General features: G+C 34.2%; 1 protein-coding gene across 1 annotated transcript in view; it reads left to right on the top strand.

Moving 5' to 3' along the window:
- Positions 1-12345: 12345 nt before the first annotated feature.
- The window catches only part of LOC147063761 (uncharacterized), a 38726-nt gene continuing 29317 nt past the window's right edge, over positions 12346-21754 (top strand). The window contains exons 1-2 of the mRNA XM_085959329.1: positions 12346-12546; positions 12853-13002. Of these exons, the coding sequence (XP_085815455.1) occupies positions 12400-12546; positions 12853-13002 (297 nt within the window). The 5' untranslated portion in view covers positions 12346-12399. The remainder of the gene's footprint in view (positions 12547-12852; positions 13003-21754) is intronic.

The raw sequence follows: 21754 nt of genomic DNA, 5'->3' as shown, positions 1-21754 counted from the left end.
GGTGTTGTAATCATTGGAAATTTCCACTCGAATAAATTAAAACTATGAAAAATGTATGTTTATGAAAACCTGAATTGTTATTTTAAGAAAGTTAAGAATTGGAAATTATTTAAAACCAAAATCGTTTCATAAATAAAACGATGTTTACACGTATTGTTTATGTTATGATTAACTTCCTACAAAATTTTATGTACGTGTTTTGCTGTGGCGAAGGTTGGAGGTAGACTTTTGAAGTCCAATATAAATATTGCACACTAAACTTTGTAAGTCAAACGTATTTATGTTCATTTAGTTCAATCACCATGACTACAATAATATGTAGATCCAAGACACAGTACCTAGATAATAGTAAAAAGATATTAGTTTGTTTATAAAATATCTAAAGTTGCCATTAAATCATTTTAGATATTTTATAGATATAAGAATATTTTAATCGATCATTTTTTGGCAGGGCAGGTTTTAATAACTATATAAATAATTTGAATCTATATAGTTTTAATAATAAACATACTTGAAAAATAAATAATGACTCTCATTTTTTGAAACCTTAGTATTTACCAGTGATGGACTGAAAATTTGTTGGCAACACGAAATCGTAAGTAGATCGACTTTTTTAATATATAATAAAAAAAAGTTTGTTTAAAAAAGAAAACCAAATTTCATTTTTCTACGATTCTTAGTTTTGCATAAAACGCTTGAACAAAAAAAATGTTTGTTTTGCCTCCTGAAAAAATTGACTTTTTGTTGTACGTTTTTATGTTAATAGGGGACGATGTGATAATTTCAATTAGTGGAAGTAATTAAACACACTATTTAACTGGTATTATAGTTATATTTCTTATACAGGCTAATTATTTTTATAAATGTGAGACATTGTTTAAATTCTTAATTGTAAATCATTATAAATAGGGACGTAGGTAGGAACTTATAATTAATTATTATTATTATATGATTATTTATATTTATTTAAGAAAACAAGACATTGAGGAGATAACAAATCTAAATTCAAGACGTACACAACATGAGATTTCTAATATCACAAATATTAGGTACCCTCACAAGAGAGAAGAAGAGAATAGATACCTACCTATATAAAATAAAAATAATAAAAACATACTTACTGCAGACCCTAAGTACAATTTTAACCAGAGAAATAAAATTTTAAAAACAATAAACATATCTACGTGTTTGGGGAGCTCATTGACTAGTCTTGCACCACTCGTTAATATTGTCGGATCCCCTAAACAAAGCTATGAACTAGCTAATCCCACGATGACCACACGTCTTAAGCGTCGGCTTATAGCGTCGTGGGTCCCAGGTTCAAATGCTGGGTCTGGCATGTACACATATTGTTTATGAATTTGTGTAGGGTCAGAGTATGGATTTAATAGGTTGAGAAAGTGGATGACATTTGTTTTTCGTAAAAACAAAATCCGTTGGAGGCCCATGTGTTCCAATTAGGATTGGATATGGTTAAAAAAAAAAAAAACTAGCTTACGGTAGTGGAGTTCGATACACTTCAATTTATGTCACTAAGACCTAACGTCCACCTACACAAATCAAAATATAGCAAAAAATAAACGAGATTTCTTAGAGCAAGTGGGTTTGAAGTATTCAAAAACTGTATTAAGCACAGAGATAATAATTATTATTGTATGGTTTAAAATAATATTACATACGGTTACATAATATTATATCGCTATAGAATGGGCAACAAAAAATGTAATTGTTTACGTTATCGGTTGATGATAAAAATGACGTACGCACGTTCGGTGTCTTCTCGAATGACCATTATTTCAAAGTCTTTACTACAGATACTCTATCCTAGATAATTAGTGAACGGCTAGCTAACGCCTTTACTGGTATAATAATATATTATATTAAAATTATTTCCAAAATATGCGGGAATTCTTACAAATAAATAAGTCGTTATAAAATATGCTACCAGAACGGTCACCATGTCAACCAGTCAACCAGTCGCGAAAAATAACGGTCAGTTATTCAACCGTGCGCATTTAAACATTAACCTAAGCTAAACTGTCAAGTGCCACGCACCGGATGACCGAATGAACAATAGCGAACGAGACAACTAGGATTCACAACCAGACCATGGAGCCAGCCCCAATAGCATAAAAGGACAGTGCCTGGCATCCTACACATACCCTCCCCTCACAGCATCAGAAACATTCCTTCACAATTTCCAACTCACTTAAAAGCACAGCCAGTGTCTTTTACAGACAATTTGCATGCGTATAAGAATTTACACGAAATGGCTTGTCCTATCATGTATTTTCATGCTACTAAACGTTAAACATGAGTTAATACATTTATTACATTATACCTATTCACTAGTATGAGTTTTTTTGTGTCTTTTCATGCTACCAGATGTCGTGCATGAGTAATTGCATTTATCACAGTTAAATGGCTTTTCACCAGAATGAGTCATTTTGTGTGTTTTCATGCCACTAGACTGTCTGCATGAATAATTGCATTTATCACACTTAAATGGCTTTTCACCAGAATGACTCATTTTGTGTGTTTTCATGTGACTTGGATGTCTGCATGAATAATTGCATTTATCACATTTAAATGGCTTTTCACCAGAATGAGTCATTTTGTGTTTTTTCATGCCACTCAAATATCTGCATGAGTAATTACAGTTATCACATTTGAATTGTTTTTCACCAGAATCAACTATTTTGTGGTTTTTCATGCTACCAGACGTCGTGCATAAGTAATTGCATGTGTCATATTTAAATGGTTTTTCACCGGAATGACTCATTTTGTGTCTTTTTATGTCACCTAACTGTCTGCATGAGTAATTGCACTTATCACATTTATAAGGTTTTTCAATGGAATGGGTTCTTTTATGCCGTTTCATGTGACTAGACCTTATGCATGAGTAATTGCAATTGTCACATTTAAATGGTTTTTCACCAGAATGGGTCATTTTGTATCTTTTGATGTCACCTGATTGTCTGCATGAGTAATTGCACTTATCACATTTCAAAGGCTTTTCACCAAAATGAGTCATTTTATGTGTTTTTATGCCACCAGACGTCGTGCATGAATAATTGCACTCATCACAATTAAATAGTTTATCACCAAAATGAGTTATTTTGAGTGATTTCACGACGTGACCTGGACGAAGTCTTGAAAAATGTCCTTCGTCACATTTAACCAGCCTTGCAACGAAATCGGTCGTTTTCGCAATTGTGGTTTTGTGTATTGCTTTGTGAAGCAACATTAGGTCGAACGATGAAAAAAAATCAAAACAGATACTGCACACAAAATTTCGTTTATGAAACGATTTTGTTTCCAGTTGTATAACAGCCACTAATAATTCTGTGTTTACCATTTTAATCGATTGAAAAATATCACGTTTACTATTGCGACAGGCGACATTTTTGAGCTTTTCAACATATTCTCCTAGTTCTTTCTTTATGTCTTGTTCCTCAATGTGAAGATCTTCGCTAGACGCTTTTACTTCAGTCACGTCCCATGACGGTATGAGGCTCGCAACATTGGCGATACACATTCTAGCGATAATCTAAAAAAACATTTTTAAGTATTAATAAATTATGAGATTTACTATAAGTAAAAGATCCAGTTAGAATTATTATACCTAGACACGGTGTTATTAAACCTTTTTACGTAGGCACGTGAGCCAAAATTTTCCAATCAACTGTCTGACGTACCGAGCAGTTTTTTATTGGGAAAAAATAAAAAAAGTAGTTTTTAAGAATTCTATTAAAAAAAAAATAATATAACAATGTGATATTTTATCTTTCACCGTGTTTATAGACGAATGCATATCTTTCATTCTTTTAATATATTATTTTTGCTTATTTTCTAATTCTACAAAAAGGTCGTGGAAGCATTTTGAAAACGCTTCTTTTATTGATTTCATATAGTCCATAACTGAACGGTTTTTCATTTTCACTGTCTGTCAGAATTACTACTACTAGCTCCACCAAGTTTTTGTTTCTTATTTGGTACAGGCATTTTTGTTGGTACCAATTAAATTGTTTGTTACTGTATTACTTAGCTTGGTTCTTTACACAGAAAATGACACCAGAGTTGCTGCGATCAGATGAGGAATTCTCTCGCCACAGTGGCCCCAAGCATTATAAATCGATCAAAATCAGAACTTCGCTTCCTCCGCCGCCTGGTGAGGTTAGTACGACACGATTGTCATTTATTTTTTTCACGTAACTGATAATAAACGATTACTTTAGTTGATTTCAAAAATGGACCTGACAATTATTAGCCTCCTCCAAGGTCGTGCGATTTGATATATCTGGATTACGTCCTGTAAAACTTCGTGGAGTCACTGGTTTATCCTGATATACCCAACGGAAGCCAATAATGTTCGCGATATACAACCAGCAGTCCTCGAATAACTGAAATCCAAATTCGGTGATTTTTCTGAGTTGAAAACAACTGCGGTGACCATATACATTTTAATGCCATATAGATATCGATGTTTCGAATATAAGGAAAAAATGTTTGAAAGTTGTGTTATTAGTGAACCTGTAAATGAACGTACCTGGTCTACTGGGCTGTATTGTCGATCGGAGGTGCCGGGTTGAGGATACTTATTTTTGATTTTGCGAATTGCATCGTCAACAAATTCTTGTTTGATGATGACACCCTCATTATCATTTTCCGACCTTATATTGATCAGGCTGTCTTCCCACTCCTGAAAATAACAACATCACCATTATGATTAGCCAGAGTCAATCCATTTCTGGATAAGACCTGCCACAGCTGTATCCTCTGCTTTCAGTGGCCACCAATATACGACTGCATTTGGGAAGTGAATGTATACTCACCGAAAGACATTCCAGCTAACTGCAGCACATTGCGTACTTTAATCTTCCTTTTTGTAAACATATTGCACATTGAGCTCTATAGGGTCGTAACTGCAAATTACATTATCTTGAGTAATTTGAGTTTGAATGTAAAATAATTAACTACAATTTAATTAATTGCAATAGACTGCTGAAAATTGTACCATGTTAGAATAACTTTGTGTACTTTATCCTACTGTAGTTCTTAAATATATATATATTTTAAATTATAATGAGGATTTTTGCAATTGCGGCCATATAGTTTGGGAATTGCCGAACAAACTTGCAGATGCGGCATCATAGTTTTAATAGAAAAATAACAAAATGCATCTTTTTCATATAAAATTAATTTTATTAAAATCAGTGTTTTATATAAAAAATCTTTTATTAAAGAAATAAAAAAAATAGAAAACAGAAAAATAAAAGAGAACAATAAAAATAACTTTATCATCAGTAGGATTTATATTTAATTTATTTAAAATTCGGACAATTTAAAAAAAAATGTGTGTACTTATGTACGCATGTTAGAAGTTATACTTCTTTGGCGTAACAAAACAAAAACAAAACAAGATTCTTCGACTAGCTCTTAATTATTTTTTTAATTAGACACGTAAGAAATCGGGCCGCCTATTGAAGCGCCGTTGGTTTATTTCTCTAAATTATATAATTATTTATCGTCTTTTTTATTTTTAAAGTACCAACTATCACTCTGACGTTTAATAGTTATTTTAGGTAAGGAATTGCAAATGGCCGACAATAATAGACTTTCTGCCTAGGCAACGGAACAATTCTAAACTATAATATTACACTGTATAATCGTCTTTTTTGCAGTATCATACTGTGGCGTAAAGGTGGTGCGTTCGGCTGATAACCGCACAATCAGTGGTTTGAATCCAATCGAGTGCGTTTTTTTCGTGTGAAAAAAAAAAATATGTGTTCATTTTTGGGTTATTTTGCAGTTACGACGCTATAGATCTCAGACTGCGATATGTATTTATTTACCTTATCATGTTAAACAGACATAATTTTCAAAACACTCATAAGAAAATAAAGCCAATAGAGAAAATCATTTTTGAAAAATGTCTCTTGGGTATGGCGCACTGTGTATTACGACAAAATTTAACTTTTGGCCTTTTTAATAAATGCTTATAAGCGCTCTCCAAAACTGAAAAAATTCATAAACACAAAAATGTCGATCCTAAGCCATGAGTGTACGATCAAGAAGAAGAACAAAACATAGTCTTTGCCGCATTAAGCCAGCTCTCACTCTACCTGCAACGTGTCGAATACGTCACCGTTATTCACAAAACACACGGTGCCAAAGGGATCTGCGCAGATTGGCAAAAATAGTTAATAAAATTATTAGCAATTTCATGTTACAACATCTTGGAGTGATCCGTGACGGCGGTTTGTAATATTAATGTAATTAATACTTATTTTGATTTAAAATACGAAATCTAACTGCCGATAATAACTCAATTTAGAAAGCGATTCAGAGAATATTGTAAAAACTAATAGTTAAGAATTCGTCGCAATTAGATAAGATGCCTATAGTAGTGTTCAATGAGCGTGGGCGCGAATTCCGAGATGCAGGTACTATTCCTACTGGGTGTCAAAGAAGATTTTTTCTATTCTTATTCTATTGTTCAAACCATAAATCTTGTAAATTATTCGTTGAATCAAAAAATAGTTAATACATAGTTACGTATATAAGCACCTTTACATTATTAGTGACTTGCCTGATATAATTTCAAACTATTTCTGTATATCTTCCAATTAATTATAAGCGTGCGTCAAATATTAAACATGTTATGCGTCAATAATTCGCAACAATACGAAGCGGTGTACGCGTGTCTAGTAATCGAACAATTGTATCAAGATGGCCACGCTGCTTAAGCGTCGGCCTACAGCGTCGTGGGTCCCAGGTCTAAATTCTGGGTCTGGCAAGTACACATATTGTTTTTCAATTTTGTGTATGAGTCAGTGTATTGACCTAATAGGTTGAGCAAGAGGCTGACATTGATTTTTCGTAAAAACAAAAGTATGTTAATACAAACCTCTACTCTGTAGAGGCCCATATGAACTTAATAGGAACGAACATGGTCGAAGAAGTTCATAAAATCAGGTAGGTACGAGTACCTAGATCTGAAAAATTAATACTCACCAAAGACGGATTTGGGCGTTCCCCAGATTCGACGAAGCTATGACAGCTTACATTGACAGTCTCTCTGAGAAGAGGATCAACTTCACATATTATTTCCACGTCAGGTTTGATGTCAACCCATAAACAAAATAATAAGTATGCACTGTCATTATTATATTTACAAAATAAATAATGTAATTGATGAAATATCGTTGTAAAACATTGAATCATTAAGCCTATTCCAGACAAACATAAATACAGTGTCACCTTAAAGCAGACTTAGAATTCGACCACCTTAAACTTTTAGTTTGAAATTGTCAATGGATAGATTTTGACCACATGACATCCTTGGAAAATGGGAAACGGAGTAAGTCCATTCTACTATTCTCACGTTTGTTGTCCTGGTTTGTAGAGTATCCTTGGAAGAGAAATGAGCTAAAACTGATACTGAGGCTAAGAACAGGACTCACCAACGGTAAACGATTTGATTTCTTCATGGGAAAAAGCGATCCGCAGCTCTGCAATGAATGTGATATTTTGGAGGACATAGTACATATAGCAGTACAGTATCCAAAATACAACACACAGTACAGCTGCAGATTGCGGATATCTTTGAAAATGCAAGTGCCCTGGAGGTAGGTGGGACGGAAGAGATTGGCAGAATGATAAAGTTCTTTAACAGAATTGGAGTGAGGGTCTGTTTGGCGGATCCTCTTCTAGATGAGAAAGGCGATATGACAAATGACACATAATTAATGAACCCACATACAGTCCAAAATACCTGGAAATCACCTTAGACTGGACGCTGTCCTATAAGCAACACTGCATTAATATCAAAAATAAGACAGAGGCAAGGAACAGCATCCTGAGAAAACTAAGTAGCAGTACGCGGAGAGCTCAACCACATACACTCTGGGTCTCAGCCCTTGTACTATGCAACTTGGTGGCCGAGTACGCCCGTACGGTATGGCACCAGTCTGCGCACACGAGACATGTGGACACTGCGCTTAACGAAACCTGTCGGATCGTAACGAGGTGCTTGAAACCCACACCTGTCACCAAAGTTCGGGTGCTTACAGGAATCCCCACCCCACCCCGCCAATCTGACGCTAAACTGCAGCCCAAGTTAAAAGGGCAGCCTAAGAGAGTGACCCGCGACGCGTCATGCCATGTGTATCTGTGTATCATATGTGATACATATTACGAATACCAACTAATATAGATACAGACGAATACCAACTAATATATACCTAAAGTGATAATATAACTAACTAAAATATACTAAACGTTAATTTATTTAAATTTAGAATATTTTATAGCTAAGATTACGAAATGCCACACTATACCACTTACCGTGATTAAATTAGTTATAAGACCTTAAGTAGATAAAATGCAGGCTAACGTTCATTTTCGAAAAAACACACGCCCGTTCCATTCAATCATGTATTTAGGTATTACAGGAGCGAAGGGTGAAGGTGGGCTGTTGAGATCCGCCATAAATAGTGCACATTTAACTTTTTTGGTGATACGAATTTGTTTTTATTGAACAATTTATAGATACTATTGGTTACTTTTTTAAAATCAATTTAACCCTGCCTAAACCAAACCATAATAATTTTTGTGTATTCTAGGTGATACTACAAAATTGTGCACACCTTTTCATTGATACTTATTTGTTTTCGTTGGATTAAGAATAAATATCATTACTTACACATATTGTTGGTTGTTTTTTTAAATTCATAAAGCCCTATCTAAACCAAACTATAAAAGATAAAAAAATATTATTCTATCTATAAAATATTCAAAGTTATGTAACTATAAATAAATCGCATAATTTTAGATATTTTTAGATAGACGAGTATTTTTTGACTATTAGCTATGGTTTTCGCAGGTTTCATTGAATTTAATAACTTATTAACACCATCTTTAAATTGTAGTGTTTTTATTAAAAACAGAATAATATTACATACGATTTAACAATAAACAAAAATGCAAAATGTACGATAACCGAATGTTAAAATATTTTTTTTTTTTCATAATATTGATCAGTATAAAATAATGTTGTCATTGATGCATTTTATTATGATGAAATTCATATTTAGCTAAAAAACATACATATTAATTACGAGTCAATGATAAATTCAATTTTACAAACAAATAAAAGCATACATCTCGCATCAAAGCGGCCTTTGTATAGATTATTATTCGTCGTCGATCGTCGAGCGTTGAATGAATAAGCAATGGATAATAAAAACCTCGCTGCGGAAAATAATAATGAGTTCCAGCGGCTTGACATTGTGGCGGGCAAAAGAAAAGTGTGCGATTCTCGTAAACACGAGGGTCGTCTGTCTGAACGCTCCCATTTAGTTATGTGTTAATGCGGAATTTCAGCAACGCAGGTGGCTTAAAAAAGTGCAAAACCGGTGTCTTCCGTCTGAACGGTCCCATTTAGTTATGTATAAACGCAGAATCGTCTTCGGAATCGGAAAATCAATCGTCAAGAAAGATGCGGGAGCTGTCAACGTGTACTCGCAAACGAGCAAACTGCGGAATTCTAAACAAACCTAAATGTGTGTGTATGATGTTTTGCGCATGCACATGCGCATGACTCGCCGCCCCCGCGCTATAGCCATATGCACCGATACACACTGTATGCAGATGAGAAATCAAGGTAGTCGATTTTTTGCACTTTTTTTTAAATTGTTACCGTGTGTTGCTCTCTTTTTGAAAACGGGACATTTCGACGTCCCGAATCTGTGCTTGGGGACAAAGGGACAGGCTACCTAAAAAAGGGACAGTCGCGTTCAAAACGGGACGTATGGTCACTTTAGTCATGCATAAAGAATTAGGAACGATATGTTCAATTATATATTTACATTAAACATAAATTCTTTCTCTTCTTGATCTGTCATTTATGCACGAGTTGCGTCGTTTGCGCACGATTGGCAAATACCACTGGTAAAAATAATATTAAAAAGTGTAGGAAATACGCATAGCTATGTCGTCATTAAGTAGTTATATTTATTTTTATCAGTTTTTTGTATTTTTTTATTAAGTACCTATTATAAATTAAAATTATTTTAATTAAATTGAATTATTATTAAAACATTCGCGTGCCATAGGTCATCACTGCTATAGAATAATGATTGGTAAGCAGTGGGAGGCGCAGGAGAGGTAAGGCCACTCGTTGTCGGAAAGTTTCTGATTGCTTGGGCTTGTACTTGAGTTGGCGTTGCACGGAGTGATCGATCGATTAAAAGCGACTGTGGTACTGGGTGATGTAAATTGGTACATATTCTTTGTTTTTACTATGATTTTTGGAGTCCCGAACACACTTCAATTTAAATCAAGCACAATCTTAAAAAGCTTGACATAATCATAATTATTAATAGATACCTATATCATTTTATAAAACGATATTTCTATCAGAAACAAATTAATTATTGTAATGTCATTTAACACTTTTTATAAACCTACTCGATATATGTGAAAAAGTGAATGGTGTTGTACTTTATATAATTATTAAAATCCAGAATAAGGTTCTCGTTGACCTCATGTATTCCCATCCCTAATCTATTGTCTGCTGCTTTGCAGCTCTCTTGAAAATGGGATTGGTTTGATTTTGATAGATGAGGTGCCTATATCATAATTACTACACTAACTTAACACATCTTCCACAAACGTAATGTATAGCTCAATGCTACATAAGACATTTTTTGGAAATCGATGTTACCGCCGTTTTTTGCATGAACAATTAGTTTGACTTTGATAACTGACGAATAACAGGAATGTTTGTAAATAAAGATATGCTCAGGTTTCTATCGTTAGATGGCGCTGGCACTGTTCACAATATCATGTATGGATGCAATATCGCAAGTAATTTTAAAGCACGCACACGTATAAACTGTTAAAGTTCATTGAAATTAGATCATTCAAAATATTTTGCGGAATGATAAAACCACAGGCTTACTTTGTCACCATGCCAGCATGTGGCGTGAGCATAATGTCATCGCAGCATTATTCTGCTACAAACAATGTTATGACAAAAGTACTTTCTGACAGAATAGGTCGATCGGTCATCATCAGTGACAGACAACACATTCAAATACTGTAGGTCAATGCACCCACTCACACTATACCAGATAAATAGGTTAGTGAAATAGTTATACAAAGCGTGTATAACCGAGACGAGGATAAAATGTACCTTTATAAATTTAGTCACAAAGCTGTGATAGAATACATAGCCAATGGAAGAAAATATCGCATACTATACAATTACCTGCTGTACTGGTCCGTTATCCGAATGCGAACATCCAGGTGTTGGATCTTCATCATGGAATGGGTGTTTTGCGTCTGCAACGAACTCGCATTTAACGTCAACCAGCTGGAGTTATATCTCGGGTTTAATTTCATTGAGACGCGTTAATGGATACTGAAAGAAACGTTATGCATTTTTGTAATCATATAAAAAAAACAATTTTGAGCTCGCGTACTTATTTTATAACAATGCTTACTTATATAATTGAGGTAGGTAGCTGTCTAGATTTATGTCAAAAGGTTTTTGAAAGAATGTTTGACAACCTCGTATGTTCTTAAACAATTTGTAAAAAATATAAACTTATCGTAGGTATTCTGCTAAAATAATTATAAAAAATCGCAAGAAAGGACTTAATAAATAAAAACTAACCTCAAAATCACAACTGAAATCGTCTGTGTTCTCCTGCTTTATATATGTGCGCGTGTCAGGGCTGTTTTGATGGCTAGTTGTTACATCAAACTTGTCTTCAGTACCAGAATGGTCTCCATCACATTCTCGCTTGACTTCCATGTTTGCGTATCAACAATCGTATGCAATGTGCTAGAGACAACTTGGCAACACTCTGTTCTGTTGTAGTATTATATATGTGTTGCCGAAATGCAGTTAATAATATTCCGTGTAGCTATTATCTGATAAACAAGAATGTATCTATTAAATTTTGTAGGTATTATGGTACATATGCTAATGTCAAGAACACCGACTAAACGTATAACTTTTATCGTAACTAATACGTATGTCCTGTCGCTGGAGACTAGGAGAGAGTGGAGCCGTCACGAAACAGATATCGTAATTGTTGACATTATAGGAGAAAAAAACCCAATTTGATTTATTTGTTATTTTATACCGAGATGCACTGTTCTCGTTATGATTGAGGAAATGCTGATGATCATATTCGTACCATTGTTTTGTTTAGACAACAAAACATACATATTATTAAAGTGTGTCTCCGTGTCAAGTATGTATTTTTATTTTAGGTAGTTCTCACGAAAATACTTTTCAGTATTGCGGCAACACTATTCTAACATTACCTTGAAAGGATCCTGTCTGTCACGTAACACGTTGCTTTTGGAATATATACCCTTAAGATGGATGTAAAGCAAGAATGTGATGGAGGACACTCCGATATAGAAGGCAAGCCTTTGTTTGACGCGCTGACTTGCCATCCAAACAACCCGGACCCTCGCTTTCATGCAACGCAAAAGAATGCGGACGTTTCAAGTTGCAATTTCGAGGTTAGTTTGTGGATAATGATATATTTTACAAACACTTTAGATTGGCGATAACAGCGATATGTGTAATATATTAAAATATTGATTTTTTACAGACGGTGAAGGAACTTGCGATGATATTAAACTTTGTTTCAAAAAATTACATGTTTATACAATTTGACAACCACGATACATGTGTGATATTATAGGTTAGGTTAGGTTATCGACTAATTCATGTTCAATATAATTATTATACATTGTTATATGGGTGTTACCTGAACTGAAACTGGTTTTACCGTGTTTACAAAATACAATAATTGCTTCTTTCAGTGCCTAATGGCTGACCTCTCCAATATAAAATCTGAGGCAGATTATCAACAAGCCGTCGTCAAGCGCGAGATTATTGAAGATGTTTCACACCCAATATATGATGATGAATACCCTCAACCGGGTTGTTCCTATTCAGATTACAGACCAATTGTAAGTAGATATTATAATGTGTGCTGTCTTATATAGAAGGTTGGAATTTGCAAATGCATCTTTGACCATTATTAATTCTCTCCACTTGTTTCATTTGTTGGTTTTAGCTCACACAAATAATATATTAATACAATATATGTGTAGGTTTATACATCTATCGTTAAATCATGAGTATTTAATTATGATAATTTATACATCACAATCATTCGAATGTAAAGCAATTTTTAATGAGAATAGGGATCTAAAATTGCGATTCACTGTAGGTTAAATTAATCTCCCGCGAGTGCCTTTTAAGACATGCAAGGTAAGATATGTAAAAAAAATAACGTTAATTTGTTTTATTGTTTATGTTTCGCCGAATGTGCGAAATTGACTATTACATGAAATGGGCTAAATTTTGGCTATTTCATGTAAAACTCAAGCCTGTTGCCTGATTCATGAATTAAGTAAATTATCTGCCGACTACGTGAATTCGCCAGGGTATGCAATTCTTAAACTGTTAACATGACATTAGAAAAAGTAAATTTAATACGGATGGTTTTATTAGTTCTAATTGGACATAATATAATATTACCTATTATTAATAGGTTACGTTAGGTTAGTTTAGTTTAGGTTAGGTCTTGTATTTCTGAATTAAACTGAATGTCCATTTTGAGGTTAGCCAACAAGTGTCGACAAACTATCACAAACATACATTCGACCATTGCACAATTGATAACCAAGAGCGAATTAAATCGCGAAAATACCTTTTAATAAAAAATTTCCGTTATCATATTATAGTTCTAGATTTTTTTGCGCATAGTAAATGGATATGAACGTCATTGTAGTTATTGATTGGTATATTTTTATATTATAATCACTGACATTTGACATATATTATTTTGTCTGTTTGATTAGTTGCAAAAAACACCACCGGAGCGAGACCATCTATTTTGACCATAGTTAATATACGTAAATTTTGACCAATGCATGAGCATTTGACACATTTAGTTTAGTTGCAAAAAACACCACCGTAGCGCTACTATCTAATTTGTCAAATGCATGAAATTACTGCCGAATTCACGCACTCGGCAGATATTTTGTCTAATTCATTTTTTAGGCAACGGGCTTGCATTTTTCATGACTTAGGCAATTTGTGGTATCTGGCCACCGCAGATTTCTTGACGAAGTGCATTCTGTACGTCCGTTTTTGCGCCACTTTTTCGAACACTGCTGGCCGTATATTTCAAATAGCACTAACAATGTTGGTTTCCACGGCGTCAATTATGTATGGCTTATCAGCGTCACCTAGCCGCTCAGGAAATATTCCATATTATTTGTCAAATCGCACGACCTTGGAAGCAAATTGACAGGTTCATATCATAAATAAACCTAATTCAAAAAGTCGGTGCTTGTGGTCGTAGGTATCCTGATACGTATTTCATCTTGTTGACACCACATCCTGTTCGGATCAATGCCATCCATATTTGCAACAGCAGCGATCATGGGCCAGTGCCTTATGACAGCGGCGGCTCCTCTAATACCATGCAAGTGCAACGCACTGCCTGCATTGTTGAAGACTTCGATCAACTTTTCATTGTTATTCATACCGTGTATCACTCACTTCGCGAAGTAGAACATGTAGCAGTATTATTAACAATACTGCGTTCATGGGCACAAAGCGATTGCGATCCAAATAGATTTTCAGTGTGCACAGGATTAGAATGAGGTCATTGTATACTTCTTAAACCGTGGTCCAATGTTCCCGTATTCGCGTTTTGTGTAGCATTTTTTACACACTTTATGACCGGCGCACGAAATTAGGACTCTAGAAACAAAAAACGGCAGTTTCTGTTTTATAACAATGTTGACGAGTTAATTTTCAACATTTTTACATTTAAGATTTAATGAATCGCCAACATTTTACGAAAATAAAAACCTGTCGCGTTTATTTCTGAACAACTCAAATTTATTCAAAATAATAAAAAAAAACATCATCGGTTATTTATTTGGCTAACGCGCTAAAGCATTGTTCGCTCAGAGCGTAAGCCATAAACTGTGACATTTATATTTATTTATTGATATTATTAAATCATTCTTGCTGTTAAAATCTTTTTTGAGAACTAGTATAAATAAACAAAGACATATTTAATTTACCTTCTGAGAAGTCGGTCAGAGAACACGGTAGCCTTCAGTGATTGACGTTATTATGAAAAGACGCTTTACTACCTTACGTGGCTAGGACACGTGCTCCGGATGACGCCAAAAAGTGTAACACGTCGTACCCTTATGGCACAGCCTCAAGGGTTCCGTCGCCATGGCCGGCCCTCACTCACCCTGCAGCGGTGCCACAAAAGCGACCTACGTGATGCAGGTCTGACATGGCGGGAGGCGCAAGATTTGGCGATGGACCAAGGGAAGTGGCGCGAACTTGTGCTTGCCATATGCTCCAATGCTGGGTTAAAGAAGAAAATCTTCTCTTTATAGAAGGTTAACCATTTCGCACTACCAGAAAATGCTATTCTGAAGACCACCGGCCGCCACTGCCTTATGATCTCCATTGACCGTAACGCGAGCTCCCGCTTCTTTTTTAATAAATAAGGTTCGATGATTCCACCAGCATGTAAACCGCATAAGCTAGTGTAATATTTGTATGTAAAGAGATCTGTAGGGTCTCTTCTAGATTGAACCCCATATGCGCCAATTTTGTTTATTAACAAACCCGTTTAGCCCAAAATAAGCGTCATCGCTTAAGTAAAACATTATTTATATATTGATTGAGTTAGCATTTACTTGGTAGAATTCCATTTAAAAGAAATGAAAATATAATTAATATTAAAAAACCTGTAGAATTTAATATTTTTTTTTTTTTTTTGTGATTTTACCGAGGCTTTGACTGCGACTCGCTGTCATATCGCCTCTTCTCTTCTAGAAGGGGATCCTTCGATCAGGTCCTCACTCCTATTCTGTTAAATGGCTTTATAATTATTTTGTCTAGCTCTTCCATCTTTCTTTCTTTCTTCTTTAGACGCCAGTGTTTTATGCACCAGAATCGCTCTCCTCCGTATCCATCCCTTCTGTATTTTCGATACATCGTGTAATCATTGAATTTCAGATAGTCTAATTCAGACCTCAGCCAAGTCTCTGAGATTAATGCTATTGAAATTTTTTGTCTTATTAAGTAGAGTTCTATATCATCCTTTTTTTGCTTCATACTTCTGGCATTCCATTGTAAAATCCTAATTTGTTTTTTACTATCCATTTTGCTCCAGAACCTCCCCTAGAATTTCCTTTAAGTGTCCTTCTTTGAATTGTTTGCATACCCAGTCCACTGCTTTAATTATTAGTTGTTTAATGATCTGCTGCCAGTCTCCCCCTTTCAGCAAGACTTTCATAATTTCTCCCATCGCGTTAACCTCTGTCTTCCCCTTTGAATTTTTCTTATTTTTTGTAGGCTTTACGCTACTACCTGTAGATATTATTGTTGAGCCTGAAGCTTCTACCACCGCTTCTTCTTTCTTTTTGTTTTCCTTAGTTTTTTGAATTGTTTCGCTTTCATCTCTTTCTACGATTTTTTTTTGTTTTAATATGTCAGCATAGCTATTATTTAACATATTTTTTTTTGCTTCCTTGAAAGGTATGTTCATTTTTTTCATTGCTTCTTTGCAATTCTTTTCCTCTTGCCACTTTGGGCATTTTTGGCTGTTTGCCGCGTGGTTACCTTTGCAATTGATGCACGTAATTTCCTCATTTTTTTCGCAGGTTTTGTGGTTTTCACCACACTTAGGGCACGTTTCTACTGTACGTCCGCAGTTGTTCGCGATATGCCCATATCGCCAGCATTTGTAGCATTGCATAACCCTGAATACATACGGTTCTACAGCAAAAGAGACTCCATATATGTAAATTGTTCTCGGCAATATTTTCTCCCCAAATTTAATACTGACTGACGAGGTCTTTGTCAGCTCTCCTGTATCACCTTTTCTTGTCAACCTCTTAAGGTTGATTACTTTTGCATCACTTTTGATTTCCATTTGCAGTTCTTGGAGGTCCATATCAATATCGACTTTTCTTATTACTCCATAAGAGCAGGAGTCATTCTCTTTGGTCACAAAACCGAGATCTTTGAGTTCTCCAGCTTGTTTCACTTTATCTGCTTCTTTTTCGTCTTCTACTTGGATGTACGTCTTTAAATTTTTATTGTAAATTTTCTGTACTTTTACTCCTGCCTTATGCAGCATCTGCGCTATTTTCAATTTTAATGGAATTTTACTTCCCGTCGCTATCATGACGATGTTTTGGTTTCCCTTTGGAGTGACCCCAGAGTCTCTTCTGGGTTTTTTTCCAGAGGTCACCGTCTGCCATTCTTCTTCTTTTTCTCCAACCACTTCCTCTTCATCATCGTTTCTTTTCTTCTTCGTTTTTTTGGTTTCATTCACTTCCATCGTGGTGTTTTCCATTTTATTGCTTTTGCCGTTCACGCGGTCTTGGAATTCGCGCAACAGTGTGAACAAAACACCGTGTGGACAACCCCTCGCTTCACAGCGTTTGACGCACTCCCCGCACAAAGTGCACTATCCGTGCAACAATAAATATTTTTCACTTTTTCTCAAGCACTGGCACTGATTGTCAAAATCACATGGGACCACACATGTTGAGTTTATTGTCAAATTCATTTACAAACAATATTATTTTTGTTGTATCCCGTATTTATAACCGTTCGCGAGTAACCATGCGAATAGCGTCCCGAATACGCAAGCGAAGTTGTACAACCTCACTCCACCGCTGTTGGCTTCCGACTGTGAATTTAATATTAATTTATTATATTTTCATTTCTTTCATTATTCATATCTTTGAATCGCTGTTCGATCATTACTCTTTTCATGATTTGCCTGTCTAAATACTGATCATACGTGTCAAAAAGAATGCGCAGTATTACAGGTCGGTTTGACGATTAACCCTTTCGTAAGTTCTATCTAAGCAAAAAATAAAACTCTTTTTCCATTGTGGAATCTTGAAAACAGAGATGTAATGGTATTTCATGCGAATCGAGTTTAAATATCACGAATCGGTGATTTAATGTAGTACATATTTATAATATTTCACCTGCCATAAAATACAAAATGTCGATTGTCTTTTTCATCTTTAACGAGTGTAGTTATGTGCAGTGGATAAAAATTCATCTCTCAAGTAAGATATTCTTTGTCCACTTCTCCTTGCATGTAGCGTTTATTTTTAGTATGGATAAGTGATTGCACCCCTCACCCTACTATACTTTAGTTTATACAATCAAAAATTTATGGAAAACCTCAAACAGCTATTCATTCATTAAATACCAATAATTAATGGGCGAAAGCGGGATGTGCCGCAAGAGCAGGCAAGCCAAACGTTATTAATTTAATTTACAAATTAATTATAGTGATAGTTGATAATAATATTCCAAAATCACGAAATATTGAAATAAACCGTAGAAGTTTTCACTGGATATAGTTATTTTGAGTTTCGTTGTCAAATAGTCATACCCACACCCCACAATTCCTTCGCCAATATGAATTAGTATCGTGAAGTGAGTGTTCTATTAAATAATGTGGAATTTCGAAGTATGATATTAAAATATTGTTTATACTATTGATCAAAGTTGTTTGATGAGATTTGAATATTTTTTGTGACCTTTGTTTCGCCTTCAAGCTAGGCAGGTGACAGTCACCCAGATTCGACTGGCTCAGATATGTGAATTGGGGGTCATCTATGTGAGGATCTTGGAGTACATGGTGAAAACACTCGAAGATGGTGCTTCACTACAGTTATTTTAACGAATAAAACTCACGTTCAGTATAACGATATTTATTGTTAATGGCACTACTATTATTCCATGGTCAAGGTCACATATAATTTATATATTGTATAATATAGTTCCTAGAAAAACTGTAAACAAAATATATAGTTTTTATTTATAATTATAGGAACTAATTCGTAGTAATAAAGTCCAAATTTATTTATATATATTTATTTATTTAATTTTTATTAACTTATAAAAGTCTGAATAATATAAAGTCGCTAATTAGAAATTTGGAGAACCGCACATGCAATTAGGATGTACTCGTGGCCATCAGGTTTTACCAGAAAAAGAAGAAAAACGCTGCGCGGAATAAAGTTTTACCTCTCAAATAGTTACATCTTGAATAGGAGAAGTTAATCGTTTACATACATAATGATCCCTTAGCTCAGGGGTCGGCAAACTCTTGAACCAAAAGAGCCAAATATGAGTGGCATAACGTTAAAAAAAATTGAGAGCCATACGTATATTTTTATAAATATGATTTATTTAAATGAATTAATTACATAGTTGACATTATAAATATAATTTTTACAGAATATGAATTACATACATTTTTTACGCATTCCTCAAAACTAATGTGAACAATAACCTTCCTTGCATTTCTTTGGAGAGTGTGTATGTTTGGTATGTAACTTGTAGTTTTTAATTTCAGGCGCGACTCCAAAAATTTCTCATCGATTATTTGGCTTCTTTAAATGCTATTTATATTTTTCATGTTTAAAAATGATTGTTTACATACATATTATTATGCAAACTCGAATATGAGTTCGGAAAGCTATTCCATAATATGTATTAAAATCGTAGTATCTACTTTATGTAGATCTTTTAGAGCGCCCCATTGCATTGTTCTCTCTCCAAATCCTCAATTTTGGTGGCAAGACCTACAAATTTTGAGCTCCATAACTATTTGCTTAGTGGATTTACCAATATAATTGTTTTTCAAAAGTGCTCGTATCAATATCAAATGGAGAAAAATTTGGCAAAGAGCCGCACGCCAATACCCAAAAAGCCACATGCGGCTCGCGAGCCGTAGTTTGCCTACCCCTGCCTTAGCCCATCGACTGGACTTGTAAGGATGTGCGTTTAAACTTTATTGTTATATCGTCCACTTTTGAGCTTTACAAACTATGATTTTTCATCTCTTTTTATGTTCGGACATACTCGTCTAAAGGATAAATACAAAGTTATAAAAACTTAAGGGGGGACATGCTCGTCGAAGGTCAAAATTGAGTTTTTATTGTATTTTCAAACCATGATCCTGGACACTCCTTAAACGTTGTAGATAATCTATTTATATAATTTTGAAGCTTTAATATCCTGTATAGTTATTTTAAACATTTGATGACTGCATGAAGTATTTTTGTTACATAAAATAGTATTCTTTTAAACCTCTCGCTCTAATGTTTTAGAATGTAGTCATATTTTGGTACATAACTGTGCAGTGGTGTTAAAATTTTTTACATTTATTAATTTTTAAACGCATTTATAAAACCATTAGCATAATTTATTACGAGATAATTTTTGTAAAATATTTACGATAAAAAATTATATTGATAATCTCTGTGACCCCAAATTTGATAAGAATTAGGCATTTTATTATTAAAAAATCGGCAAGATTAACACATTTGAAGATGATTCTAAAGATATTTTTATAAGCTATGTCTTTGACCATTCAAGTGTGATAAACATCTTATGAATAATGATTGCTTTATAATGATTATTGACCTAAGAATAAGGTAGTGTTTTTTTGAAATACGCCATTTCTTTTGTCATTCCCCAGTAGTTAAGCTACAACATACGGCCGTAGCCATAAATTGACAAACTATAAATGAAGTAGGGAGTAAAATGATATTAACGCGCGTGTTTGAACATGTACCGTTTAAAAAAAAATTAAACAAATTCAGTTAGGTACATGTTCAAACACGCGCGTTAACATAATTTTACTCCCTACTTTAATTAGAGTTTGTCAATTTATGACTACGGCCGTATGTTGTAGTTTAACTACTAGGGAATGACAAAAGAAATGGCGTATTTCAAAAAAACACTACCTTATTCTTAGGTCAATAATTATTATAAAGCAATCATTATTCATAAGATGTTCATCACAATTGAATGGTCAAAGACATAGCTTATAATAATTATCTTTAGAATCATCTTCAAATGTGTTAAAATTGCCGATTTTTTGAATAATAAAATGTCTAATTCTTGTCAAATTTGGGATCACAGAGATTATCAATATAATTTTTTATCGTGAATATTTTACAAAAATTATCTCGTAATAAATTATGCTAATGGTTTTATAAATGCGTTTAAAAAATAATAAATGTAAAAAATCTTAACACCACTGCACAGTTATGTACCGAAATATGACTATATTCTAAAACATTAGAGCGAGAGGTTTAAAAGAATACTATTTTATGTAACAAAAATACTTTATGCAGTCATCAAATGTTTAAAATAACTATAAAGGATAATAAGGCTTCAAAATTATACAAATAGATTATCTACAACGTTTAAAACGTGTCCAGGATCATGGTTTGAAAATACAATAAAAACTCAATTTTGACCTTCGACGAGCATGTCCCCCCTTAAGATTATCTAAGTCTATTAGTTAATATATTATTAAGTTCGCCTTAAATATCTATGTTTATATAAATCAATCATGGCATCACAAATAATTATTACGCAACGAAATTTTGATTAATTCTGTTTTAGCATTACGGTATTATCTCGCTCACTCGTATGGGGTTTATCTATATAAAATTGGCCACCTAGTGTGTTCTCTTTCCACTCACTGCACCTTATACTCTAAACAAAACGTGCGTGGAAAATTGGCCTGAGCGCTGGCTCTGTCTGACATACGGAGTTATATAGCAATTATAACAAAGAGAGCTTGCACTATATTATTAAATTTACGTAAATTTGCATATTAAT

The sequence above is a fragment of the Rhyacophila brunnea genome, unplaced genomic scaffold (genome assembly GCF_057557595.1).
Source record: "Rhyacophila brunnea isolate RB1 unplaced genomic scaffold, BYU_Rbru_1.0 scaffold_88, whole genome shotgun sequence".
NCBI classification, from domain to species: Eukaryota; Metazoa; Arthropoda; class Insecta; order Trichoptera; family Rhyacophilidae; genus Rhyacophila; species Rhyacophila brunnea.
This window is presented reverse-complemented; position numbering and strand designations above follow the sequence as displayed.